Genomic DNA, 20,943 nt, shown 5'->3' with positions numbered 1-20,943 from the left:
GAAAATCAGAGTGCTGAGCTACTTCCTGGAAACCCTCAGATTGAGCGCTGTCCTGTTCCGGTTGGAAATGTAATCTATTTATAGGATGTCCCTCTTTCCTAGGTTGAGTTTTAACAATGAATGGTTACACCTGGAAGCTGCAGTGCAAACCTCTCCTTACTGACTGCTTCCCTTAATCGCCCTTGAGCTGCTTCGCTCAAAAGCTTTGTAAAATAAGTTCCAATAATTAAAGCAAGTGCTTTTTTGTAGTTATTTACAAACCGAAATGAACCTTAATTAGACTGAGATTAATTGTGTATGTGTATCCCTCAATTGTAACCTTCAGATGTAATAATTATAATAGCAGTCAGTCATTGAATACCCTATTTTGATTGGATGGTTGTTGCATCCTATAACCTGTAGAGACCAGCAAGTGTACACAGAGACCTGCGCTGAATCTACAGGGATAACTGACTTACCCATGCACTGCCCTGGAGATACACGGAAGAAAGAAACCGAAATGTAGCCTTTTAAGGCAATGTAGAATTGCCCCAAAAGATGACAGAGACAATATAGTCACCCTATTTCTTCAAGGGCTTTGATTCGTATGGCTCGTATCAATTTCCTCTGAGCCCCCAGTTCAAAGAGGGGAGCTTGGTGGGCTTCAGCTGGGATGCTGCACTGGTCCCAAACCCAATGAAACCTGCATCTCAAAAGTCAATTTGGATCCCGAAGAAGCTGGAAAAAAGAGTACTTGATGGATGGGGAAGCCACACATAGTCAAGAGAATGTGTATTAAAAAGTAACAGGCAACATATCCTAAATAGGAGTGAACGGTTCCTGTGCAGACCTGAGGACTGGCTACCCAAGCAGCCAGACCAGATTACTACTGGATGGACCTGTGGGCTGGCTCCAGAAGCCAGATGTGAATGTAAACTAGCACCAGGCCTCTCCCTGCAGGCCCCAAAGAGTCCTTCAAGGAAAGGGAGCTTGGGATTGCATTGATTAGAGATGCAGGGAACCCATTGTCATGCGGTATGCAACATACCCTCATAGTCACCACCATTCATGGAATGATCGTAGTACTGAATTTGCACTAGTTGCCACGGCAGATATCATTCATTGCCAGTGGATTTAGGAGGTGCAGCCATCCTGGTAATGTTGGATCTGTCAGTGGCATTCAACACACTATTCCCATCCTGCTTGGTGCAAAGATTGCGCCAGGCAAGGTTGAGGGATACCGCTTTGGACCTTCTGGGCTCCTTTCTGACAAATAGGACCCAAACTGTCAGCTGTGGAGACTTCAGGGCGGAACCTTTTCAGCTCCCTTGTGGGGTTTCACAGGGGTCCTCCCTTAGCCCCACCCGGTTTAATCTTATGCTGGCCCCCGCCCTGGTACAACTGGTGCGGCCATTCAGCTTTCAGATGCTGTCCTCTGTGGACGACTCCCAGATCTTCCTTTCGATATCTAACAACCTGATGTCAGGGCAGTGAAATATAAACTCTGTATGATGGATATCAGCATCTGGATGAAGAAGAACTGTCAGAAATTAAATGCCATTTGGTGTGGTGAGAATTATGGTGGGCAGACACGTGCAGTCCTTTACATACACCAGTTGTTTCCGTGAAAAACTTGGGGACATTTTTGATAATACCCTTACCTGAGACTCTTAGGTTAATAGGAACGCGAGTTCTTGTTTTTTTTTTACCATCAAAATTCTGGAAAATATTTTCCCTCTTTTGCCAGTTGAACTCGGAGTAGCAGTAGGTATTGCATCAGTCACCGCACGCCTTCACTATTGCAATGCATTCTATTTAAACACTAACAAGTCATCGATTTAACAAACTACAGGTCATTCAAAATGTGGCATCCTGCTTGGCACTGGATGTACCTCTATGCCTTCCAGTTAGGGAAGGTTTGCTTCCCCTGCACTGGCTGCCAGCTAGGAAGCGGGTGACTTTCAAAGCGCTCTGGATGGTACATTTGACTGGGCACCTTCAAGGGCCATTACCCCTGAGGAGCATTCCACTGCTACTCCCCTAAGAGACCACTTAGATCTTCCTCTCTTATGAAGGCGGACATTTCAAAGTCTTCAAAAGCCAGATGGGGTGGGGGAGAGGGGGCGGGGTTGTTTTTCCTTCCCTGTAGCAGCAGCTAAATTGTGAAACACGCTGCCCATCCACGAGCTTAAACTCCTATATGGCCTTCTGCAAGCAAGTAGAAACATGACTGTTCTCCGTTCCATGATTGCAGGGCTATGGTTTCTCTCAGCAGCTTTCTTCACCGGTGGTAGTGCTTTGATGCCCATGGGCATAGTGCGCTTTATATATTTACATACAGATACAAGTACGCTCCAGAGCATGACACATTTTAGCACAAACGTATAGCATTCACTTAATGGGAAGGAAAGGATCACAGTTAAGGGATTCCAAGGTGCCCATCACGATGGGGGACAAATTTGCAGGTGCAAATTGCTTTTCCGCAAATTTGGAATATGACTGGGTTTACAAAGTAGCTGGTGCACTACTTAAACCCAATACAACATGGCTGCAGTTTAAGCAGAGTGTGTGCTTCATCCCATGGAGAGTAGGCCTACCACACAACTCCTTTTACACAACTGGTGAAATCACAGCAGCATACGTGGGGCTAACATATAGGCTGACTGGAATGGGGGCCGCGGAGAGCAGGCCCGCCACACATCTCCTTCTCCCCACTTGTCAACATGAGAGCTTTGCAGGAGGGGTTGACATTTAAGCTGAGAAGGACCTGGGAGCTGTGGAGAACTGACCCTTGCGGGACTCCTCCCACCAAGCGAGAGTTGAGCACTGCAGGTGAGGCTTACATTTTGGCTGACTGGGTATCCCTTCAAGGAGTCAGAGAGAGCAGGCCTGGCACACACCACCAACACCAGCAAACCAAATGCCCCATCCTCTGCCTGGAATGAGACATCCAGGTGGGGTGATACTGCAGGCCATTTCCATTTCCCAGCCTACAAGCCCTCAGGTGAGAATTCCTAACAACAATAGTAGTAGCCTTACCTATTTCGACAGGTAAGTTGCTCAGAATCTGATTTACCATACCCCGAGGTATTATAAGGAATACAACACCCCATGTGTATGTTAAGATAATATTGCAAGTCACCTCACTTTTAAATCCTGAAGGTCATCCCTCTCTATTGTGCCATCACTGATATCCAGTGCACAAGTCTCTGTGCTCCAGTCCCTACTGCCTCCTTCATCAGAATCGAAGTGAGGCCTTGTGCCCTCACTTGTTCCTAGTGTGGTAGTCGTCCTCTCTGTGTCCCATCAGGGGCATAATGCAGGGCCCTACAACCCCTGCTGTGTAGGGGTGCCCAACTCTTCAAGGGGGCCCCATTCAGCCAAATGCTAATGAATATCTTTGGGAAATAGGAGACTTGGGGGGGGGGGGGGGCGTGATCACATTCTGCAAGGGGGTCCCATCATTTTGAGTTGCGCCACTGGTCCACGGGCATTTTTCTATGTGTGCTGCTTACTCAATTCTGTTTCTTTTGTTCCGTTCGGCCTCTAAATGAACCCCCATGACTCTGCTGGTTATGTAGCTGACATGAGGCAGCGTCGGGAGGGAACCTCTGTGTTGACATGCACTGTCATGGCGCCCACTCGTTCTTGGTGCAAGATAGGTTAACATTCTAGCACTTGCAGGCAGTGGAGGGTCAATGAAGTGAAATGTCCTTGGATACACTTAGGCAAAGTTGTGGTGTATAGCCTTATGGGGGCAACACTGCCTGCCACTCTAAGATCCCGTTACATTCATTCATACAAATTAAATTATTGCGGTGTGTTTTCACCGAAATATACTTTAATGAGATGCTACGTTGCCGCATGGGCTATTTCTCCTTTGCACCTCCTGCCCTATCAGATGTTTGCAATACTAAAAGCAAAAAGCTCTTCATTGTAGCACTAAAAAGGCAACCCGGAAATTGTTACTCTTCACTGTGGACGGCATATGGTTGTTTGATAGTGTGTGTGCATCACTATTAAATTAAGGTCATCCTGGGCCGTATTTGCAGTTGATGTGGCTTTCTCAGGCAGATCCTGGCTCAATAGGATTTGTGTAAGGCTGTGCATCCTTATCTGTGTTTGTCTAACACCGTGTGACGTTACGGAGATGAGAATTCTAAAGGAGGGCATTGCACAAACACGGTTTCCTATAAAAGATCTATCTGTTTGTTTTTCCAGGGAAGTCCATATGGGAGCTGGTGTTGGAGCAGTTTGAAGATCTCCTCGTGCGCATTCTCCTTTTGGCTGCTTTCGTGTCGTTTGTAAGTACCGTGCTCCATCCTAGCAATGATGTGTTCCCTAGCCCCTGATGTCCTTTAATAATGCTTCAGATGCGGCGGATGGCACCCCACCCTTCTTGAAACCAGCCTCCTACCCTGCAGCTCACCAGGGACATGCGCAGCTAGGGTGCTGCCGCAGCCATTGCCATACACCACGGTTGCTGAATACCCAGGCTGCCAAACAGTGGCGTAGCTAGAGCTTGTGGCGCCCGGGGCTATCCCTCAGATTGCCGCCCCCCCCCCCCCCCCCCCCCCCCTGGCGGGAGGGCATGCACTTCAAAGAGGTCCGAAAAAAACGTAATATCGCCTCGAATAGTTACCTTGATCATGCAAGTTGCATGCACATACATGACACGGTCCAAGGCTACACAGTTGAATACACCGGTGACTGGCAGTACAAAAGAGAACACACAGACTGCATGATCTATCTGGGGACTCAGAAAAACCTCATATGACATCCATCAGAGAGCTGCGTGAACAATTACCTGGTAATCCCCTCAACACAATGCAAACATGCACACACATGACACTGTTCATGTAACCTTCATCTACAGCTGACATTAAATGACCATACATCATGGTCCCACCATTAAAGCAGTGGGGACCTGCACGAACGTGATGTGCTCTGGGGACCCAAAACCAACTTAACAGTGTTGAAGCCTGTGATTCTTTATCTTTCAAAAACAGCAAATTAATTATTCACAGGGAATGACTCACTGTGTGCCCTTAAAACTAAACGCAGCACAAAGGGGTCAGTCAGCTCCACCTTGCCAACACAGACCAGATACAAAGCCCACTCTGGTGGCCCAAAGGCAACATCCAGGGGCCGCTCCCTGTCATTACTTCAAAGCAGCAGCAACCAACTCCCTGGGAATGAAAAGACGTGTGCTCTTGGTACCCAAAACCAGCTTGTAATAGTGCATCTCTCCTTCACAGCAGCCTCAGCACACACATGGTGCACAGCCTGCCTGGGGGCCCAAAGCTAAAATACAGGGAGGGCCGACACATTATGATCACAATCCTTAAACACAGTTGTGGGGGCCATGGGGACTTGTTCAACTCTATCCAAGACCCGGGACAAACTGTTCCGGCGCTGCGGCACTCCTTGAATATTCAGAAGAAACAAGAAATATTAAACCACAGTGATGTCGGCCAAGAATGGTCAATGTTTCAAAATAAAGAAATGTGCAGGGCAAATAAATAGATACAAGACAAAGACGACATCAAGCATGTTAAGTGTGATTGTCAGCTGCTAAAATTTAAGTGAAATACATCTAGATTAAAGGAAGTAGATGTACAGAGGTGAGTCTTGAGCATACCAGGTAGGCTGCATTATGCTAAACTTACATGAGATGCTGTTAGGTGTGTCTATTTAAATATATTGCCAAACTAATACCACACATACATTATGGCTAAATTAAAGAAGACAATAACAATCAAACTGAAAATTAAGGGATGTAAAGCCAGGGAATCGAACCCTGGATGTACATGAGATAATCATGGAGATTATGGGATGGGCTGTATTGTGCTATACTACTGTGCCCCCCTGTTATATGTGCCCATTAAAATCTATTACCAACATAAGTTAAAATAATTTGAGTAAGCTACATCTGAATTATACATTAGAGAAGAAAATTGTGCAATCTATATGACTTATATGGGGGTACTGCCAAAGAGATCCAACCCTTGATGTGCATGGACAAGTCACAGATGATACACAGTAAGAAGAGTTCTACTGTACATTGTTGTTTTGAGTAGTTCCAACGTCAGTTGGTAAATAGCAGCCTCAAAGTGCATAGCTGCCAAGCTTTCAGATTGCTGGGTGTGATATTTTCATAATTTTATTGCAATTATGAGTCCGCCGCCGCAGACATTTGTACCAGTTTTAGTCTTCTTAGAGTTTCTCATTGCTCAAATGGGTGTAATTACTGATATATATATATATATATATATATATATATGTTTCCCTCGTCTTCATTGCTTGAGTTTTGCTCGCAAAGAAGTGTCACTCATAGTCGTTGAAATGTCACTCACAACTACAATTGAATTATGAAAATGTCACACATAGCAATTTGAAACCTTGGGAGCTATGCTCATAATCGTTGAAATGTCAATCATAATTACACTGAAGTTATGAGAAAATGTCACACATCTGAAACCTTGGCAGCTATGCTGCCACTCTGCCACTCACTAAATATCCCCTCTGAAAACGTTTAGCTCTTACCTCACTCAGCCTCCAGCAGCACTCCACAGTGGTGGCAGCCAGAGCCAGGGTCTCTATGGCAGGGGTTGGTTCACGTCTGGGGACGGAGGACACAAAAGAACCTGGGAGGGCAATGCACAGCAAGACACACTCCGGACAGGGAGGGAACCTCATGGAAGAGGACGCGATGCAGGAAGAAAAAAGAACGTGCAATTACATGGTCAGGCTTGTGTCAGAGAGCAGCGGGAGGTAATGAAGGAGTAGAGGCAGGCAAATTGGTAGAGGGACTGTAGATGCACATACTTAGGGGGGCGACCAACAGGCGAGACAGGAAGAGAATGAGGAGGGCCAGTGTGAGGGAGAGAGGCCAGGGAGTGATAAAGAGAATGAGGAGGGTTTCCAGAAAACGGCATTAGCCGCTCGGGCAACCGGAGAGGGGTCTTCATTTTCCTAATGGGCTGGAAGTGCAGCCAATGGTGGGAAGCTGAGAGCCGCCTGTCCTGTGGGCTGAGCCTGTAACTTACCCCCAAGTCTACCCAGGACACAGGAAGGGAGCCACTGCCGAGAGAGACACGGGCTGGGAGGCAGTGCCAGGGCAGGGCTGCTCTGTGGAGTGCCATGCTGTCAGCTCCAGACATCCATTGTTTGAATGTAAATGGTCGAGGATCAACTAAGCCCCTGGGTCCAAGCTGTTACATTCTTCCTCAATGTGGAGTGGGATTTTAATGTGTGTAATGGGTCTTAATTTTGGAAGTACTGCTCAGTTGCTGGAACCACAAGATTTGTCTGTTAACATTATTATACACCCAGTCATTGATCGCTTATGGAATGCTTTTTGAAGCCCCATACCTCTTCTCTGTGGAGAGCCTTTCAGCTTCAAACCGTTTAGAGCTGTGCTCACCCATTCTTTGAACGTAAAGGGTTGAGGATCTTTAACACTGTGTGGCCATTCAACCCTAACCATACATATCACTATCCCCATCGCACATAAATGTTCATTGTAAAATACTAGCATGCATCGTAGCCAGCAGGATAAACCCACTGAGGCCCAGTCGGATGCCTCCAGATGAGGCAGCTTAAAAACAGTCACCACCACAGAGCAATGCCACATAACAAACATGCACAAATATTTTTGCCACACATCAGGCCTGGCTCCAGGAATTTTTATTTGGGTGGGCCAAGGGTGCATTTGGGTGGGCCACTGCAGGCTCGATTTGTCGCATATATGTCTGGGCAGGCCTGCTTCAGAGCCCTCCTTTATCTCTTCTTAGCCTTATAAGGACCAGTAAAACTCACTCTTTTCCAAATCTCTTTCTAAATATTATCACTCACAAAAAGTGCTTTTTCCATGTAATGTTCCTTTGATGGGAAGAGGATTTTTTTGAGGTGGGAGTATCAGGCAAGTGATACTACTCAGGCTCCATCTGTTTGAGCCTTCATGGAGGATCCCTCTTCATTACTACCTCCAGCTGACCCCGGACTCGGCAACGCTCTCCCTTACAGGCTTGATTATCCACTACTCCTCTCTCCAGTGCACCTTTTCTCACAGCTGTCCTTGGGCCCCAGCCCCATATCAGGCACTATCGAGCTCCACTTTGCTTTTTCCCGGTAAAAACATTAGTAAAATCACCTTAAAACTTAAAACATTGAATATAGCAGTAAATATAATTAGCAGCACTTTAAAGCATGTTTCACAGTAGCCCTTATGACCCGACTGCTAATTAAATAAACAAAAACAGAAAGGCCATGACAGGGCCGGCTTTAGCGCTGATGCGAAAGTCTTTTTTGGCGCCACACTAATAACCTCTTTCTCTGTAAATACCTTTACTACCACCTTCCAACAGTGCCCCTCGTCCCTCCATGGCCCCCCTAGTGACCTCCTCCTCAGATTCCCTCACTGCTTCACGCCACAAGTGCCCCTCATCTCCCCATAGCCCCTCCCCCTCATGACCTCCTCCTTGGACTCCCTCACTGCCACCATCCACCAGTGCCCCTTATCTCTCTGCAGCCTCTCCCCCTCATGACCTCCTCCTCAGACTCCCTCACTACCACCCTCCACCAGTGCTCCTCATCTCACCCTAGCTCCCCCTCCACACCATGACCTCTTCCTCGGATTCCCTCACTGTCACCCAGGGCACAAGTCCTAAAAAAAGAAGTATGGGGATGCTGACGTCACAACAGGAAGTAATGTCACGAAAGTGGCTTGCACCATCAGACTCATTGCCTCCCCTCGCTCACCCCTTAGATGCCATTGCATCAGAGAAGCCAGCGCGTGAGCAGCGTTCTGAATGAGCTCCAATCTCGCCCCAGAGAGGCCAAAGAGTAAATGTGTGGCTCCATTTGCTCCAGTAATCGAGCTCCCGTTAAAATAAGTGAGGGGACACCGTCCACCCGCCTGGTACCCCGACTCGAGCCCTGCAGTCACCCTCCACCAGTGCCCCTCATCGCTCCACAGCCCCTCCAACTACCTCCTCCTCAGATTCCCTCACTGCCACCCTCCACCAGTGCCTCTCATCGCTCCGTAGCCCCTCTCTCATATGCATTTGTTGTTTAGCGCTACTCATATCAGTGTAGTGTAGTGTGTCAGCACTTTACACCACAAACACATTATACAGAGACAATCAATCATACAAGTATGTAAATCAGTCTACAGGGAATGTCACATAAGCCAATGAGGATTACAAGGTGTAGGAATCACATGTCATCCATACTGGTGGGCAGTATATTTTGAGAGGATTTGGTCTGGGGAAACACAACCTTAGGATTTAAAAGAGTATTCCATGGGGATCAGTTTTACTGATAAAAATGTATCTCTGCTCAAACATACTCATTTTAGCAACATTAGAATGATGAAAGACTGAGGAAGCTCTAACTATATCACAAAACAAAAAAAACGATACCATTCATGTTTGTATGCAGCTCTTTGATGACAGTTCATTGGTCACTGTCCTATGTTAGGATTGTGACTTCTGAACTGCAAGTAACACAAGGATCTCTGTGACAAAGGCAGTAACCCACTGAGCTATCCACATAAAATACAGTTCATCTGCACTTAAAAACTACCAACAGACAAACGATTGCTCTCCAGCAGGATCATTAATCACTAGCGTTATCTGGGCATTCTGAATTGCGTTGTCATATTGTGTCCTGCATCGGCCATGAGAAGGATAAAAACTGTTTAAATGACGTGCACAGAAGTATGTGTCCTGCTGGGCCTGCACATATTTTTAAAAGAAAAAAAATAGTAACACATTCTCTTACCTACTAGTCGAACTCTGTGTCACAGCCTGATGCGATAAGCAGCTGCAGGGGTCAGGAAAGGGGAATAGGAATAAACAAACGTATTTTCTCCGACAATCCGACTCCGACCTCTGCAGCACAGAATTGGGTCCTCACGAGTGCGTAGTGGTGAAGCGCGTGACGCGTCACCACTACGTAACGTTCTCATCGCGAGGCCCTGGAGCAGGCTGGTGACCAATACGAAGTCCTGGCTCTAGTCTTGGCGAACCGGAACCGACCGACGTCATGATGGCAAGGCAGCACTGCAGCAGGCGCTGACGCACTGGCGCACCACAAACAAGTAGGTCTGCTGGTCAGCGTCAGGTGCGTGCAGTGCGCAGCGCGCTCACCGCGCTGCTTGAAGACGTTTAACTTTTAACTGGGCCGCCAGCCGCGCGCGCTGTTGCGGCCGCGGCTGACTTTTTAATTTATTTAGGGACAGTCAAATCTGTCCCTAAATAAATTATAAAGGCCGCCGCAGCCGCAACGGGCCACCAGTGCTGAGCGGCCGCCCTAAAAACAGTGCCGCCTGGGGCGGTCCGCCCCCACCGCCCCCCCCTAGCTACGCGCCTGCTGCCAAACCTTGGTTCCTCCTCATGTCTCTTTGCACCACCTGTATTTCTTGTCTCTTTATCTCACTTTTGAAAGTTTTTGTATCCCTGCTCTCTCGCTTTGTCACAGTTTTATTATCTTTCCCTTGTTTCTTTTCTCTCCTTCTTGGTCAAAGTCTGATGTTGAAAAATAAATCCTGGTTTAAAATGGAGCCCCGATGCCCATAGCCTGCAGCCGCCGGCACAAACTGAGCACCACAGCGGGAAGGAGGCCACTCCACAGTGCTTCATAAATGTGCCAAACTGAGCAGACCTCGCATCCAGAGGCTCATTGGGATCCCCCTAAGCTTGTTGAAAATAACTGTGCTCAGGGCATTTTCCCACCCACTCTCTATCTTTCCAGTGCTTCCACCATAGACGCTCGAAGTAAGGGTGGTCTGCTGGAGTTGGTGAATGACCAATAACGATGCTTTTAAATTTAGTTTTTATTTTGTCACATTTGCTGTGCATTCAAAGACCAATGTAAGGCAAATTGTCTATTGAGAAAGTGCTACTTTTTCTTTTAATATGGAGGTTGGTGTTTACTTTTCTTTCTCTGACCGTAAAGTGAGAGGATTTTGTAAAGTGAACAATTTGACAATCTGGCTGCAGTGCAGGGTGTCCGAAAGTAAAGTGTGTAGCATGCCTTGTTTTATTTTCTCAACATAATACATGTAAATACTTCAAATACCATTAGCAGGTAGGAAAGCACAACTAAAGCACTTTTAAAAAAAAACATTTGTTAATTATGATGGAAATAAAGATTTTAATCGGATCAAAACAAATCAAGACACGTTTCTTGGTCATGTACAAATGATAAATATTTTCTGAAGCACGATTTCCACACATTATCGTTTGTGCACTATGTATCAGTAAAACTCCATGCCCGTGCAAATGTTCTGCCCATTTCAATGGAAGACATGCTGGCTGTAAACACAGTGCACCACCACACCCGGATTTAGTAATATATGTTCACCCGTACGCTCCACAATGCACCACTGGCCACATACTAAACCCTTACCACTCTCCTGCTGATTGGATGTGGCCTATTTGTCACACTTATTCTTTATGTGGCGCTTGTTTTTCCCACAATCCCTGTGACTTCAGGGATGCAACTTTGATGGCAGCACCCCCACTCTGAAAATTGTTCCAGCACCAATGGTTTCCACATTTTTATTTCAGATAAACCGCGGTTGCCTGTGCTCTAAGGCAGTGATGCTGATGATAAAGGCGCGCCTTTGTCCGCATGCTAAGTATAGCAGATTCGCCTGAACTAAGCTACGTGTGTTTTTTTTAAATTAAATTAGGATTACTCTGACGAAATTGTTGACTTTCCAGCCTTTTTATGGGCAACCCGTTGTAATGGGTTTATTTAAAGTGTATAGCCACACGTTTATAAAGGGATTTAAATTCCTCGGTGAGCAGAATAGAGCCTGGATGTGGGCGGGGGTCCCAAAATAGTCAGGTTAGCTGTGGTCAGCGTCTGCAGATATACAGTTCGCGGATGCACGGCTGATTTACGGGAATTCCTGTATGGTTGTAAAGAAGTACACTGAATGCCTGGCAGAGGGAAAGTCTGGTTCAGAGGTTCTGCAAGCGGTGCCCGTACAACATCCGGAATCGCCATCGCTAAAGGATGCGCTATTTTGGAATGAGACGCTGTCTAGAACCGCAGTCTCTACCACATCTGCCCTGGGGGTTCCTTGCATCCGAGCATCCGCAACAGCATAAACCATTACATAGATACCACTAAATACAAGTTACCACTGTTTGAAATAACCCTACTGAGTCTAATACAACATGGGCTGAAGTAACTTTGTGGGTAATTGTAAAGAAAAGAGTTATAGCAGGGAATTTTGGTGGCTTTAAAGTTAGGTTAAGTGTAGTGTTATGTTTAGGAAAAGGAGTTTTGGGCAATAGGGTTGAGTAGGCTTAGTCCTCGCATTTAAGGTTAGCCATAGTGTTAGGTTGGTATAGATTTTGCTTCTGGTTAGATTAAGGGTTAGGTAACGTTACATTTTAGGGTTTAGAACCAGGCTTAAGGTCGGTACACTTACCCTATGTAGTATAGTGGTGTTCTTCACAGTGCTACATTGAATTTAGTGAATTCTGGGTAGCAGTATCTCAATGCAGTTAAATTCAATTTAGTGACCTACAACCACATCCTGTCTCATTGATATCATTATGTAACATTCCCTCTGGCGATCACTTGAGACCAGACTGGCTACTTGGATTCTGAAAGCACTTCAACCTCTTTTGAGTGTTTGAGGTCTTTCCAATGCCCTGGTTTGTTTTGTGTATGAATTTCAACAAGGAACAAGTGTATTCGCGTCTTATTCCCACAAGTATTAATCACTGAAACAAATACTAAATCATCATATTCTGTGGCATTGCTTTTTATTTACAAGCCCAAGGGCGAGTAGGAAACATGTCAACGGAGGTGTGTGTGCCCACTTCAGGTTCATCCACCTAACAATAATTTAACTTTGTGTTTTAAAAGATGAAGGCCTGTAGAATTTAGGATGCAATTGATTCCCATCACCACTGCTCCGGAAATGCTCTATTCTCAGCATTTTTGTGGCAGCAACATTATGTTTAGTCTGTGTTATCCTACGCATTGCGTTTACTTGAGGGAGGGTAGATGTTCATGCACGTCAGTTCCGTCGGTAGAAATACTTGGCGAAAGGAGCCTTTTGACTGGGAAAAAGTGATTAGTACTTGTTATAATGACAATTATTTGAATGGACCAATCCCTGTTCTGCGTTGAAATGTTGCTTGCATTTCTTAGGTCCACGGGTTGAACCAGGAGTGTCTTTATACACGGTTCCCTTTAACAGGTGTGATCACACAACTCTAGTTGTGAGCTGTTTTAAGAGCGTGATGCCACAATTCTGGCAAGTGAAGTTTGTTCTTTTGATAAAGAAGCTGGTGATTGGCTGAATCAAGTGTTTTGAAGAGCGGCACTGGGTCATGGTATTTCCAAAGCATGGACCAGTGTAGAATGAGAATCGATACCCCTGGGGATGCAGAGCAGTTGACGGGTGGGAGAATGGCTTGTAATATGACTTCTAGGATATGAGGAAGCCACATGCACAGGAAGGGTAGTCACTTCTGGTGGAAAGCAGTCGCGGAGAGCCCGGGTGATGGGACAATGAAGGGGACCTGGGAAGCGGAAGTTCCTTTGTTGTTCACACACTTAAAGAGCACTCACCTACTGTGTTGTGGCCAAGTCTGGAAGCCATGTCTTCAAAACAATAAGACCAGGCCTGAGGCCTTCATTGGAGGGGAAAGTATTCTAATTAATCTGGTGTAAAATCAAAGGGTCTTTGTAAGAAGTGGTCGTGGGAAGAGAGGGTCCAGGAGATTGATACTAGATACTAAAGCCTTGCTCAGTCGAATAGTGACAGCAGAGGAAACAAGGGCATCATGATTAGACTGGATAGAAGGCTACAATAGAAGATAAGAACATATTTATTCTTGGAATTGTACTTTTAACATCTTGGCTTCTACTGGAAATACAAGAAAATATTTTTTCATAGAAACATCTGGCAGAAATAGAATACTGATAGTAGTAAAAATACAGAGGTAAGTCTTGATAAGACAAAATTGTTTTCAACTTCTGCAAAAATCTATATTTAGGTACAATGTGCCTCAAAATGTAACGCAGGTCCCAGGAGCCCTGGCGACTAAACACATGGCAGGTTATTTTTTCTTTGTAGTCTTTGCAGATTTTGAAACATCAAAGGCACGTAAAAAGCAGTGTGCAAATGGCAAAATGTATTGTAACCCAACTAATGCCCATTTTTCATATGTTGCGTGTTTTGACTTTTGTGGTAAAACAAAATGCTTCATGATGCAATTCAGCTCCGCATCCTGCCCCAGAGCTAGATTCACGCAGTATCTGATACCATAAAGTGGTAAATTCGCACTAGTAGAACACTGGGACAATTGCAGGGGAGAAATATGCCAAAAATCTGTTTTAAGTCGAATATTTCAACACAAACCTTTACTTGCTGCCCAGATACACGGATTACTTTGGTATCTACCATATTTTGGCCACATGTCCAAAAGTAGACCAAAGGGACTGACTGATGAAACAAACCACTAGGTAAGCTGTAAAGAAATATAAATAACACATTCAATTGACGTAAAAGGCAGGATAAAAGACACAGGGCAGAAAAAACCTTCTTACGAATGCTGGTGTCCATTTTAGCACGATGGTAAATGAAAACCGATAAGTTATTGTAAATTCTACAGTGCGCACTCTGCCCTTGGTACTGTATGCTTACGTTGCTTGGGGTTAATTGGGGTCTGAGTTGTCCTATGAGGACATGTTCCGGGTATTATGTTCTGGTCCACCTACGAGTGGGTGGTGGTGTCATGTTCAGTTAGTTGCAGGTGGGTGAATTTTGTTGTTGAGAGCTCTGCCATAGGGTGTTTACCATTTGCATGGCATCTCTTAGGGTGGCAAAATATATACGCCCTTTATGGTGTTTACATGTAGTCTTGTAAAATACCACAGAGTTAAGTTTTTTTAAATATTGTCATACCCAAATATAGTATTCCATGTTCGTGGTCCTGTGGATACAAGGGTTTTCAATCCCTTCTACCGGGTTTATCTTCAGAACGTGAATATAGCCAGAAAGGCGACTTAGCAATTTGCATGTTTACACTGAAAGGATGTAAATACAGGAGGGAGGTGGAATATTGGTTTCTGCTGTACATTTAAGGTTGGCAGTGGTAACTCGCTGTCCCCAACATCTCTACTAAGAATGTGTATGTACTAAAGTGCCCAAACTAAATACATGTGCCCTCCTGTGAGCTCCATGCAACCAAATTAGGTGGTACGAAACCAGTGCTTAATTTGAGCCGGTGGTTTCTGGTGCTTGGCAGAGACACTTAATTGTCAACATCGTCACTTATAATAGTCTGCCACATGGTGGTGCTGTTTGCCTAATTCAGAGATTAGCACAACAATAGTTTATTAATTAAATACACATTAAAAATAACTAAAACCTGCCGCCTAAGCCATTTTCATAGGTTTGAGTGCCTGGGATAGTCAGAACTGTCACACTTGTAGGAGTGGGATGGTTATCAGTTGTGTTGAAACTGTCACTGGCAGTGCCGGCAGATGCAAGCTGCAGTGGCCTATATATATATATATATATATATATATATATATATTTTACAGCAGCTTGTGACACACTCCCGTTTTCGCACGGAAATCACTAGTACAGACCCACTTGTGCAGCATTATTTTTTATTTTTCACTCCTCATATGTCAGGACGCGTTTCGGCCGTCCAAGCGGCCTTGATCACCTGATCGCACGTCACTGATAGACCCGTTTTTAAAGTGCAAGTGCATGGATCAACAATAGACATAGAAAACATACTCTGTTTTACTCATTTTAAATCACTCTAAATCGACCATCCATGATCATATTATAATTCAAAATGAGAATATATATATTTTTAACAAATTAAGCACTGTGTAGAACTCCTTTAGTTCACACAAACTAATTTACTCTGGAAAGCATGGCACCTAATGAGGCAGTTCAAGCAGCTGGTACTCCTGTGCCAGCATGCATAGCCACTATGTTTTATAATCTCCGGTCAATGTAAATCATCTAAATTCTAAATATTTAAAGCGCCTGTTGGAGCAGCGTTTACATATCCCTCTGTTCCAATTACACATTTAAAATACCTCTTTCTAGAAACTTTCCAACGAAAGGACACGTGATTTGTCAGAGAGGTCCCGCCCCCGCCCCTCTTTAACAATCTATAGATTCATTTTGCACCAATGGCCGTGGAATTGTCATTTTTTTCCTGTTCGGGAGTGAAGTTACTGCTACAGTAACACATCGTTCCAAAATGCCATGTAATGCACAGTGCTGTTTAAATAGTTTAAAATATTCCTTGCGGTGCAAAGTCACGAGGCTTCCAAACTTCCCTAGTATCCTCTGACCTTGCAAGACTGCTTGGGTCTGTAGACTTTCTTTGGCCAACTCCGTCTCCCATTTTTCTCGGATTGGTAAATAGAAGACCAATAGATTGAGTAATAGTAACACCAGTCATTCATAGCTCTTATGAATGTCAGGAGTGGGTATGAAGCTCTACATGAAAAAAAGTTATTTTTATTATTCTATTTCAGTGATCACCATCATTCTGGTGCTTTGTTTCTAGTCATCTTTGATTTATAAACTGAAGAGGGGAGCAGACACCATTGTGAAGTGCAGCAGTGTCTGTCAGCGCACACACAATAATGATTCTATGAGATCCATAACAGGATCTAGTCTTCCACTAAAATATGTTGTCTACTTTAACTTCTCTGGTCACAAGCCATCATTAAACAGTGCACTAGACCAGTCTGTCCTAACTAGCCATGGTCCATATATTCCACTACTAAACAATGTGCTAGTCTACTCTATTGTAACTAACCACTAGTAATACAATCTCGTATTAAACAATTAATTATTCTGCTTTCACCTAACTAACCACTATAAATATAATTCAGCATTAAACAATACACTAGTCTGCTCTATTCTCACTGGCTATTATCTGTGTATCCGACTGCCAAACAATGTGTTAGTCTGCTTTAAGCTAACTAGCCACTATTAATATCATCTCTCATTAAACAATACACTAGTCTACTCTGTTCTCACCAGCTATTATACATACCTTCCATTGTTAACTAATTCAATATTCTAGTATAACCGAGCTAACCACTATTAATATAATCTCTAATTGAAGAATGCACTGGTGTACTTTCAACTAACTATCCGTTATACATGCAATCCATCATTAAACAATACACTAGTCTACTCCGACCTCACCGGCTATTATCTATATACCCCATTCCTAAACATTGTGCTAGTCTACTCTGACCGAACTGGTAACTATTAGTCGAATCTCTCAAACAATACACTAATCTACTCTGACCGAACTAACCACAATAAATGTAATCCATCTTCAAACAATTTACCAGTCTACTCTAACCTCATTTGCCATTAATCATACATTCTACTGCTAGACAATGCTCTAGTCTACTCTAATCTAACTAATCACCATAAATATAATCCTTCGTTGAACAATGCTCCAGCCTACTCTAACCTATATAACCACTATACATATAATTCGTGATTACACAATACACTAGTCTGCGCTAACTTCTCTGGGCATTACCCATAATATCCGTTGTTATGTTATGTGCATTCTTATAGTACACAATCACCGGTGAGGGCATCGAGGCGCTTCGCAGGTGAGTGAGGCTAGCCCATAGGGGATTACTCGAAGATCCAGATCTTCGGCTTCTTACGGAAGTCAAGAAACGGGGAGGAGACTCTGAGGCGTGGGAGGTGGTCCCACACTTTAGGAGTGATTAGGTGGAGTCTACTCAATCCCTAGATGATACTCCAGTCCGCTCTACCCTAACTATCTACTAAATGTAATCCATCTGATTATAATCCATAACTGAACAGCATACCAGTCTACGCTAACATTGCTAGTTAATATCTCTTTATTCCATTGCTAAACAATCACTAGTCTGCTCTGACTTCACCACTACCATCCCGTATATTGCATCACTGAGCCATATTCTAACCTAGGCTGGCCTCTCCACACATCACTAACTAATACTCTAGTCAACTGTAGCCGAACCAGCCACTATAATGATAATCCATCACTGAACACTACACTAGTCTACTCTAACCTTACCGGTCATTAATCAATACATTCCATCGCCAAGCAATGCACTAGTCTACTCTCATCTCACTCGCCATTATCCACTGCATTACATTGTTGAACAATAGGCCACTCTAACCTAACTAGCCACTATAAATATATTCTATAATGAAACAACCCGGCAGTCTACTCTAACCTCACTGACATTTATCCATACCTTCCAATGCTAATCCATGTGCTAGTCTACTGTAACCTAACTAGCCACTATAAATATAATCCATATGGACCAGGGCGGGGCTAGGGAGTGGAGCTAAGGGGCTGGGCTATACTGTGCACATGTAATGGGCTTGAGATTTTTCTGATGTGGAAGTCTGCATGGTTGAGACTTTTTCTCTAAAGTATTATTTTTGTCCTTACTTGTACAGAAGAGTACATTTAATACTAGCTTCGCCTCTTAAGTGTGTAGATTACCTCTGTATATGTCACATGAAAGACATTGTGCATTTTTACATTTTTGTCTTATGCACTGTAATCGATAATGGAGAACCGTAAGAAAGAAACCTTGAACATTAACACTCCTTTCAACAACAGTCCCCATCGGTTTAACATGCATGCTTTTCACATGTTCAGTGCCATAGAACCATGCCATCCATAGGCCGGTTACTCCGGCCCATGGCCTTTATATTGTCCTGCGGCCCTTCTCAATCAGCCGCACGCACCACCAAACGCGGGATGGTCGTCTCTTGGTATCAAGATGAAAGGTAGCTACATTCTTACAAAAACCTCGACATCACACCCTTGACAAAGTGCCCCAATAGGTGTATTTTTATAGAAACAGTAGATGCCAGTAAACATGCTCTGGTTTTAGGCTACGTTAAACAACAACATAGGCACTTTTAAACAGATGCCTGTTGAGCGCTTGTATCAAAAAGCAGTGGTTGGCATTGTCTGTGCAAACAAGACTTTGTAACTTCCTAAAATAACCCATTTAAGCAACCGTAGAACATTAGACTAACAAAAGGTTTCGAAACAACCAGAATCGAAGCCTTTGCCTTGTTTACATGCAGCTCCTGATACCATTTCATAGCTCACGTGGTATATGAGGAGGCTTGAAACTTATGAACTGCAAATAACAAAGAGATCCCTACAGCAAAAGCAGACATCTACATAAAAAACAAATCTGTGATCTGCCCATTACGTTATGCTTTGCAGCAGGAACATTAACCCTCTATACTTCGTTGATCCCTCCAGCAAATTCATGAATCACCAGCTATCTTATTGTGCATATCATTGCCTGAAGATAGCTGGGCACACAAGATCTCTGCAGCAGGTCCCCTAACCTCGGTAGATATTTTAACATGCAGCCTTTTTCTGACCAAATAAGTATGCCAGAACCAAGTTATTATCACATTTGATGTTGTTTCCAATTTTTTGTAGTAGAGTGTTTAAAAAATATATATATTGCTTGACTGTCAGACTATGCTTTTCTTACCTCTACCCCTCTGTGCTGCCGCACCTTGACCCCAATTTATGGGATCCTGGAGTCATTATTTTCCATTTCCATCACTTCTTTAGGTGAACTGTGCAACAGAAGTGGTCTCTCTATCAGGTGACAAAACACATGTGGAGTGTGCAAGCTATATTCCTTAACATTTTTGGAAATGTTTAACTCTCTTTAAACCCACTGTCTCGCTGCCACCCAGCAGACGTCATCCAGCCGCTCCTAGCTGGCACATCTTTGCCTCACAGCGCCTTCCTGCACTAAAGTCAGATCCCTTCTTCCAGAGTCACCCCTTGACCCAAGACAGGGCCCTTCAAATCAAAGTGCGGCCGCCCCACAGAGACCGGCAAACCTGCACTGGGACATCCTGGCGCAGTCTGCATGGACGTTGTCGTCCCCTCAACCTCCCAAGAGCCCCCAGATGTGGCAGTCTGCAAGCGCAGCATCACTCACCTACAGTGTTATTGACTTCACAGGGTCAGCTGGAACCGGTACCATCAATCACAGTGTGACCAGGCCCCTCCCAAACACCTGTGCTCCGAATTAAAAGAAATGCACCAGCAGCACGGTACAAGGCCGGACAGGCACTCGGTTGAAGATGAGCTTCTGACAGACTTGTCAGCAGCTGTTAAGCAGCACCTGCGCTGTTAAACCTAGCATTTCAACTCAACTGGCTTTTCTGCCTCATAGGTACCGGGATTCTCGTCCGCCAAGGCGAAGTTCCGGTACTTGCGGGCAGAAAATTCAGAAGTATGTGTCTGCAGTACTGGCGAGAACCAGCCCATTTAAAGCACTGTAATCCATCATTAAACAATATGACTTCTTCCGAAACAATGTGAAGCATACAGAAATCCTACTTCACCAGACCACATAGGGACCACTTTCAATGGGATCAAAGAGAACCCCTGAACATGCAGGAGCACCTCCGTGCTGCCGCCAAAGGAGCGAACTTTCACATGAGCATCTTCAGAAAAATCTAACCCTTCCTCCCCCCCCGAATGACTTCAGGTCCACTGTTCAAGCTCTAGTGATTCCCAAGTTGGACTATGGGAGTGCAACCCGTTGAGGCCTACACAGAGCTAAGCTTGCGCCACTAAAGGCCTCTCTCAACTCTGTGGCTAGGCTCATTACAGGTTAAAAAAACAATCGCATCACTCCTGATCTGAAATCTCTTAACTGGCTTCCACATGAGGCAAGGATTAATTTGAAATTGCATGCATGACCCATAAAGCCCTCCATTTTATCACTCCAAGATACCTTGCACAAAAACTAGAGGTGTCTGGTGGCGGCAGAGCATCTAGAGGCACTAGCTCCCTTCTGCTGAAACCACCAACCATTTGTAAAGAGGAAACTTATGACCGAACCCTCTCAGGCATGGCCCAGAGAATC

At 44.6% G+C, this 20,943-nt stretch overlaps 1 protein-coding gene across 2 annotated transcripts in view; it reads left to right on the top strand.

Moving 5' to 3' along the window:
- The window catches only part of ATP2A3 (ATPase sarcoplasmic/endoplasmic reticulum Ca2+ transporting 3), a 469,813-nt gene that overhangs the window by 121,250 nt on the left and 327,620 nt on the right, over nucleotides 1–20,943 (top strand). For both annotated transcript variants that reach the window (XM_085649576.1, XM_085649575.1), the window contains exon 3: nucleotides 4,201–4,283. In XM_085649576.1, coding sequence (XP_085505702.1) covers nucleotides 4,201–4,283 — 83 coding nt within the window. The remainder of the gene's footprint in view (nucleotides 1–4,200; nucleotides 4,284–20,943) is intronic.

Source organism: Triturus cristatus, chromosome 3_2, assembly GCF_964204655.1.
Source record: "Triturus cristatus chromosome 3_2, aTriCri1.1, whole genome shotgun sequence".
NCBI lineage: Eukaryota > Metazoa > Chordata > Amphibia > Caudata > Salamandridae > Triturus > Triturus cristatus.
This window is presented reverse-complemented; position numbering and strand designations above follow the sequence as displayed.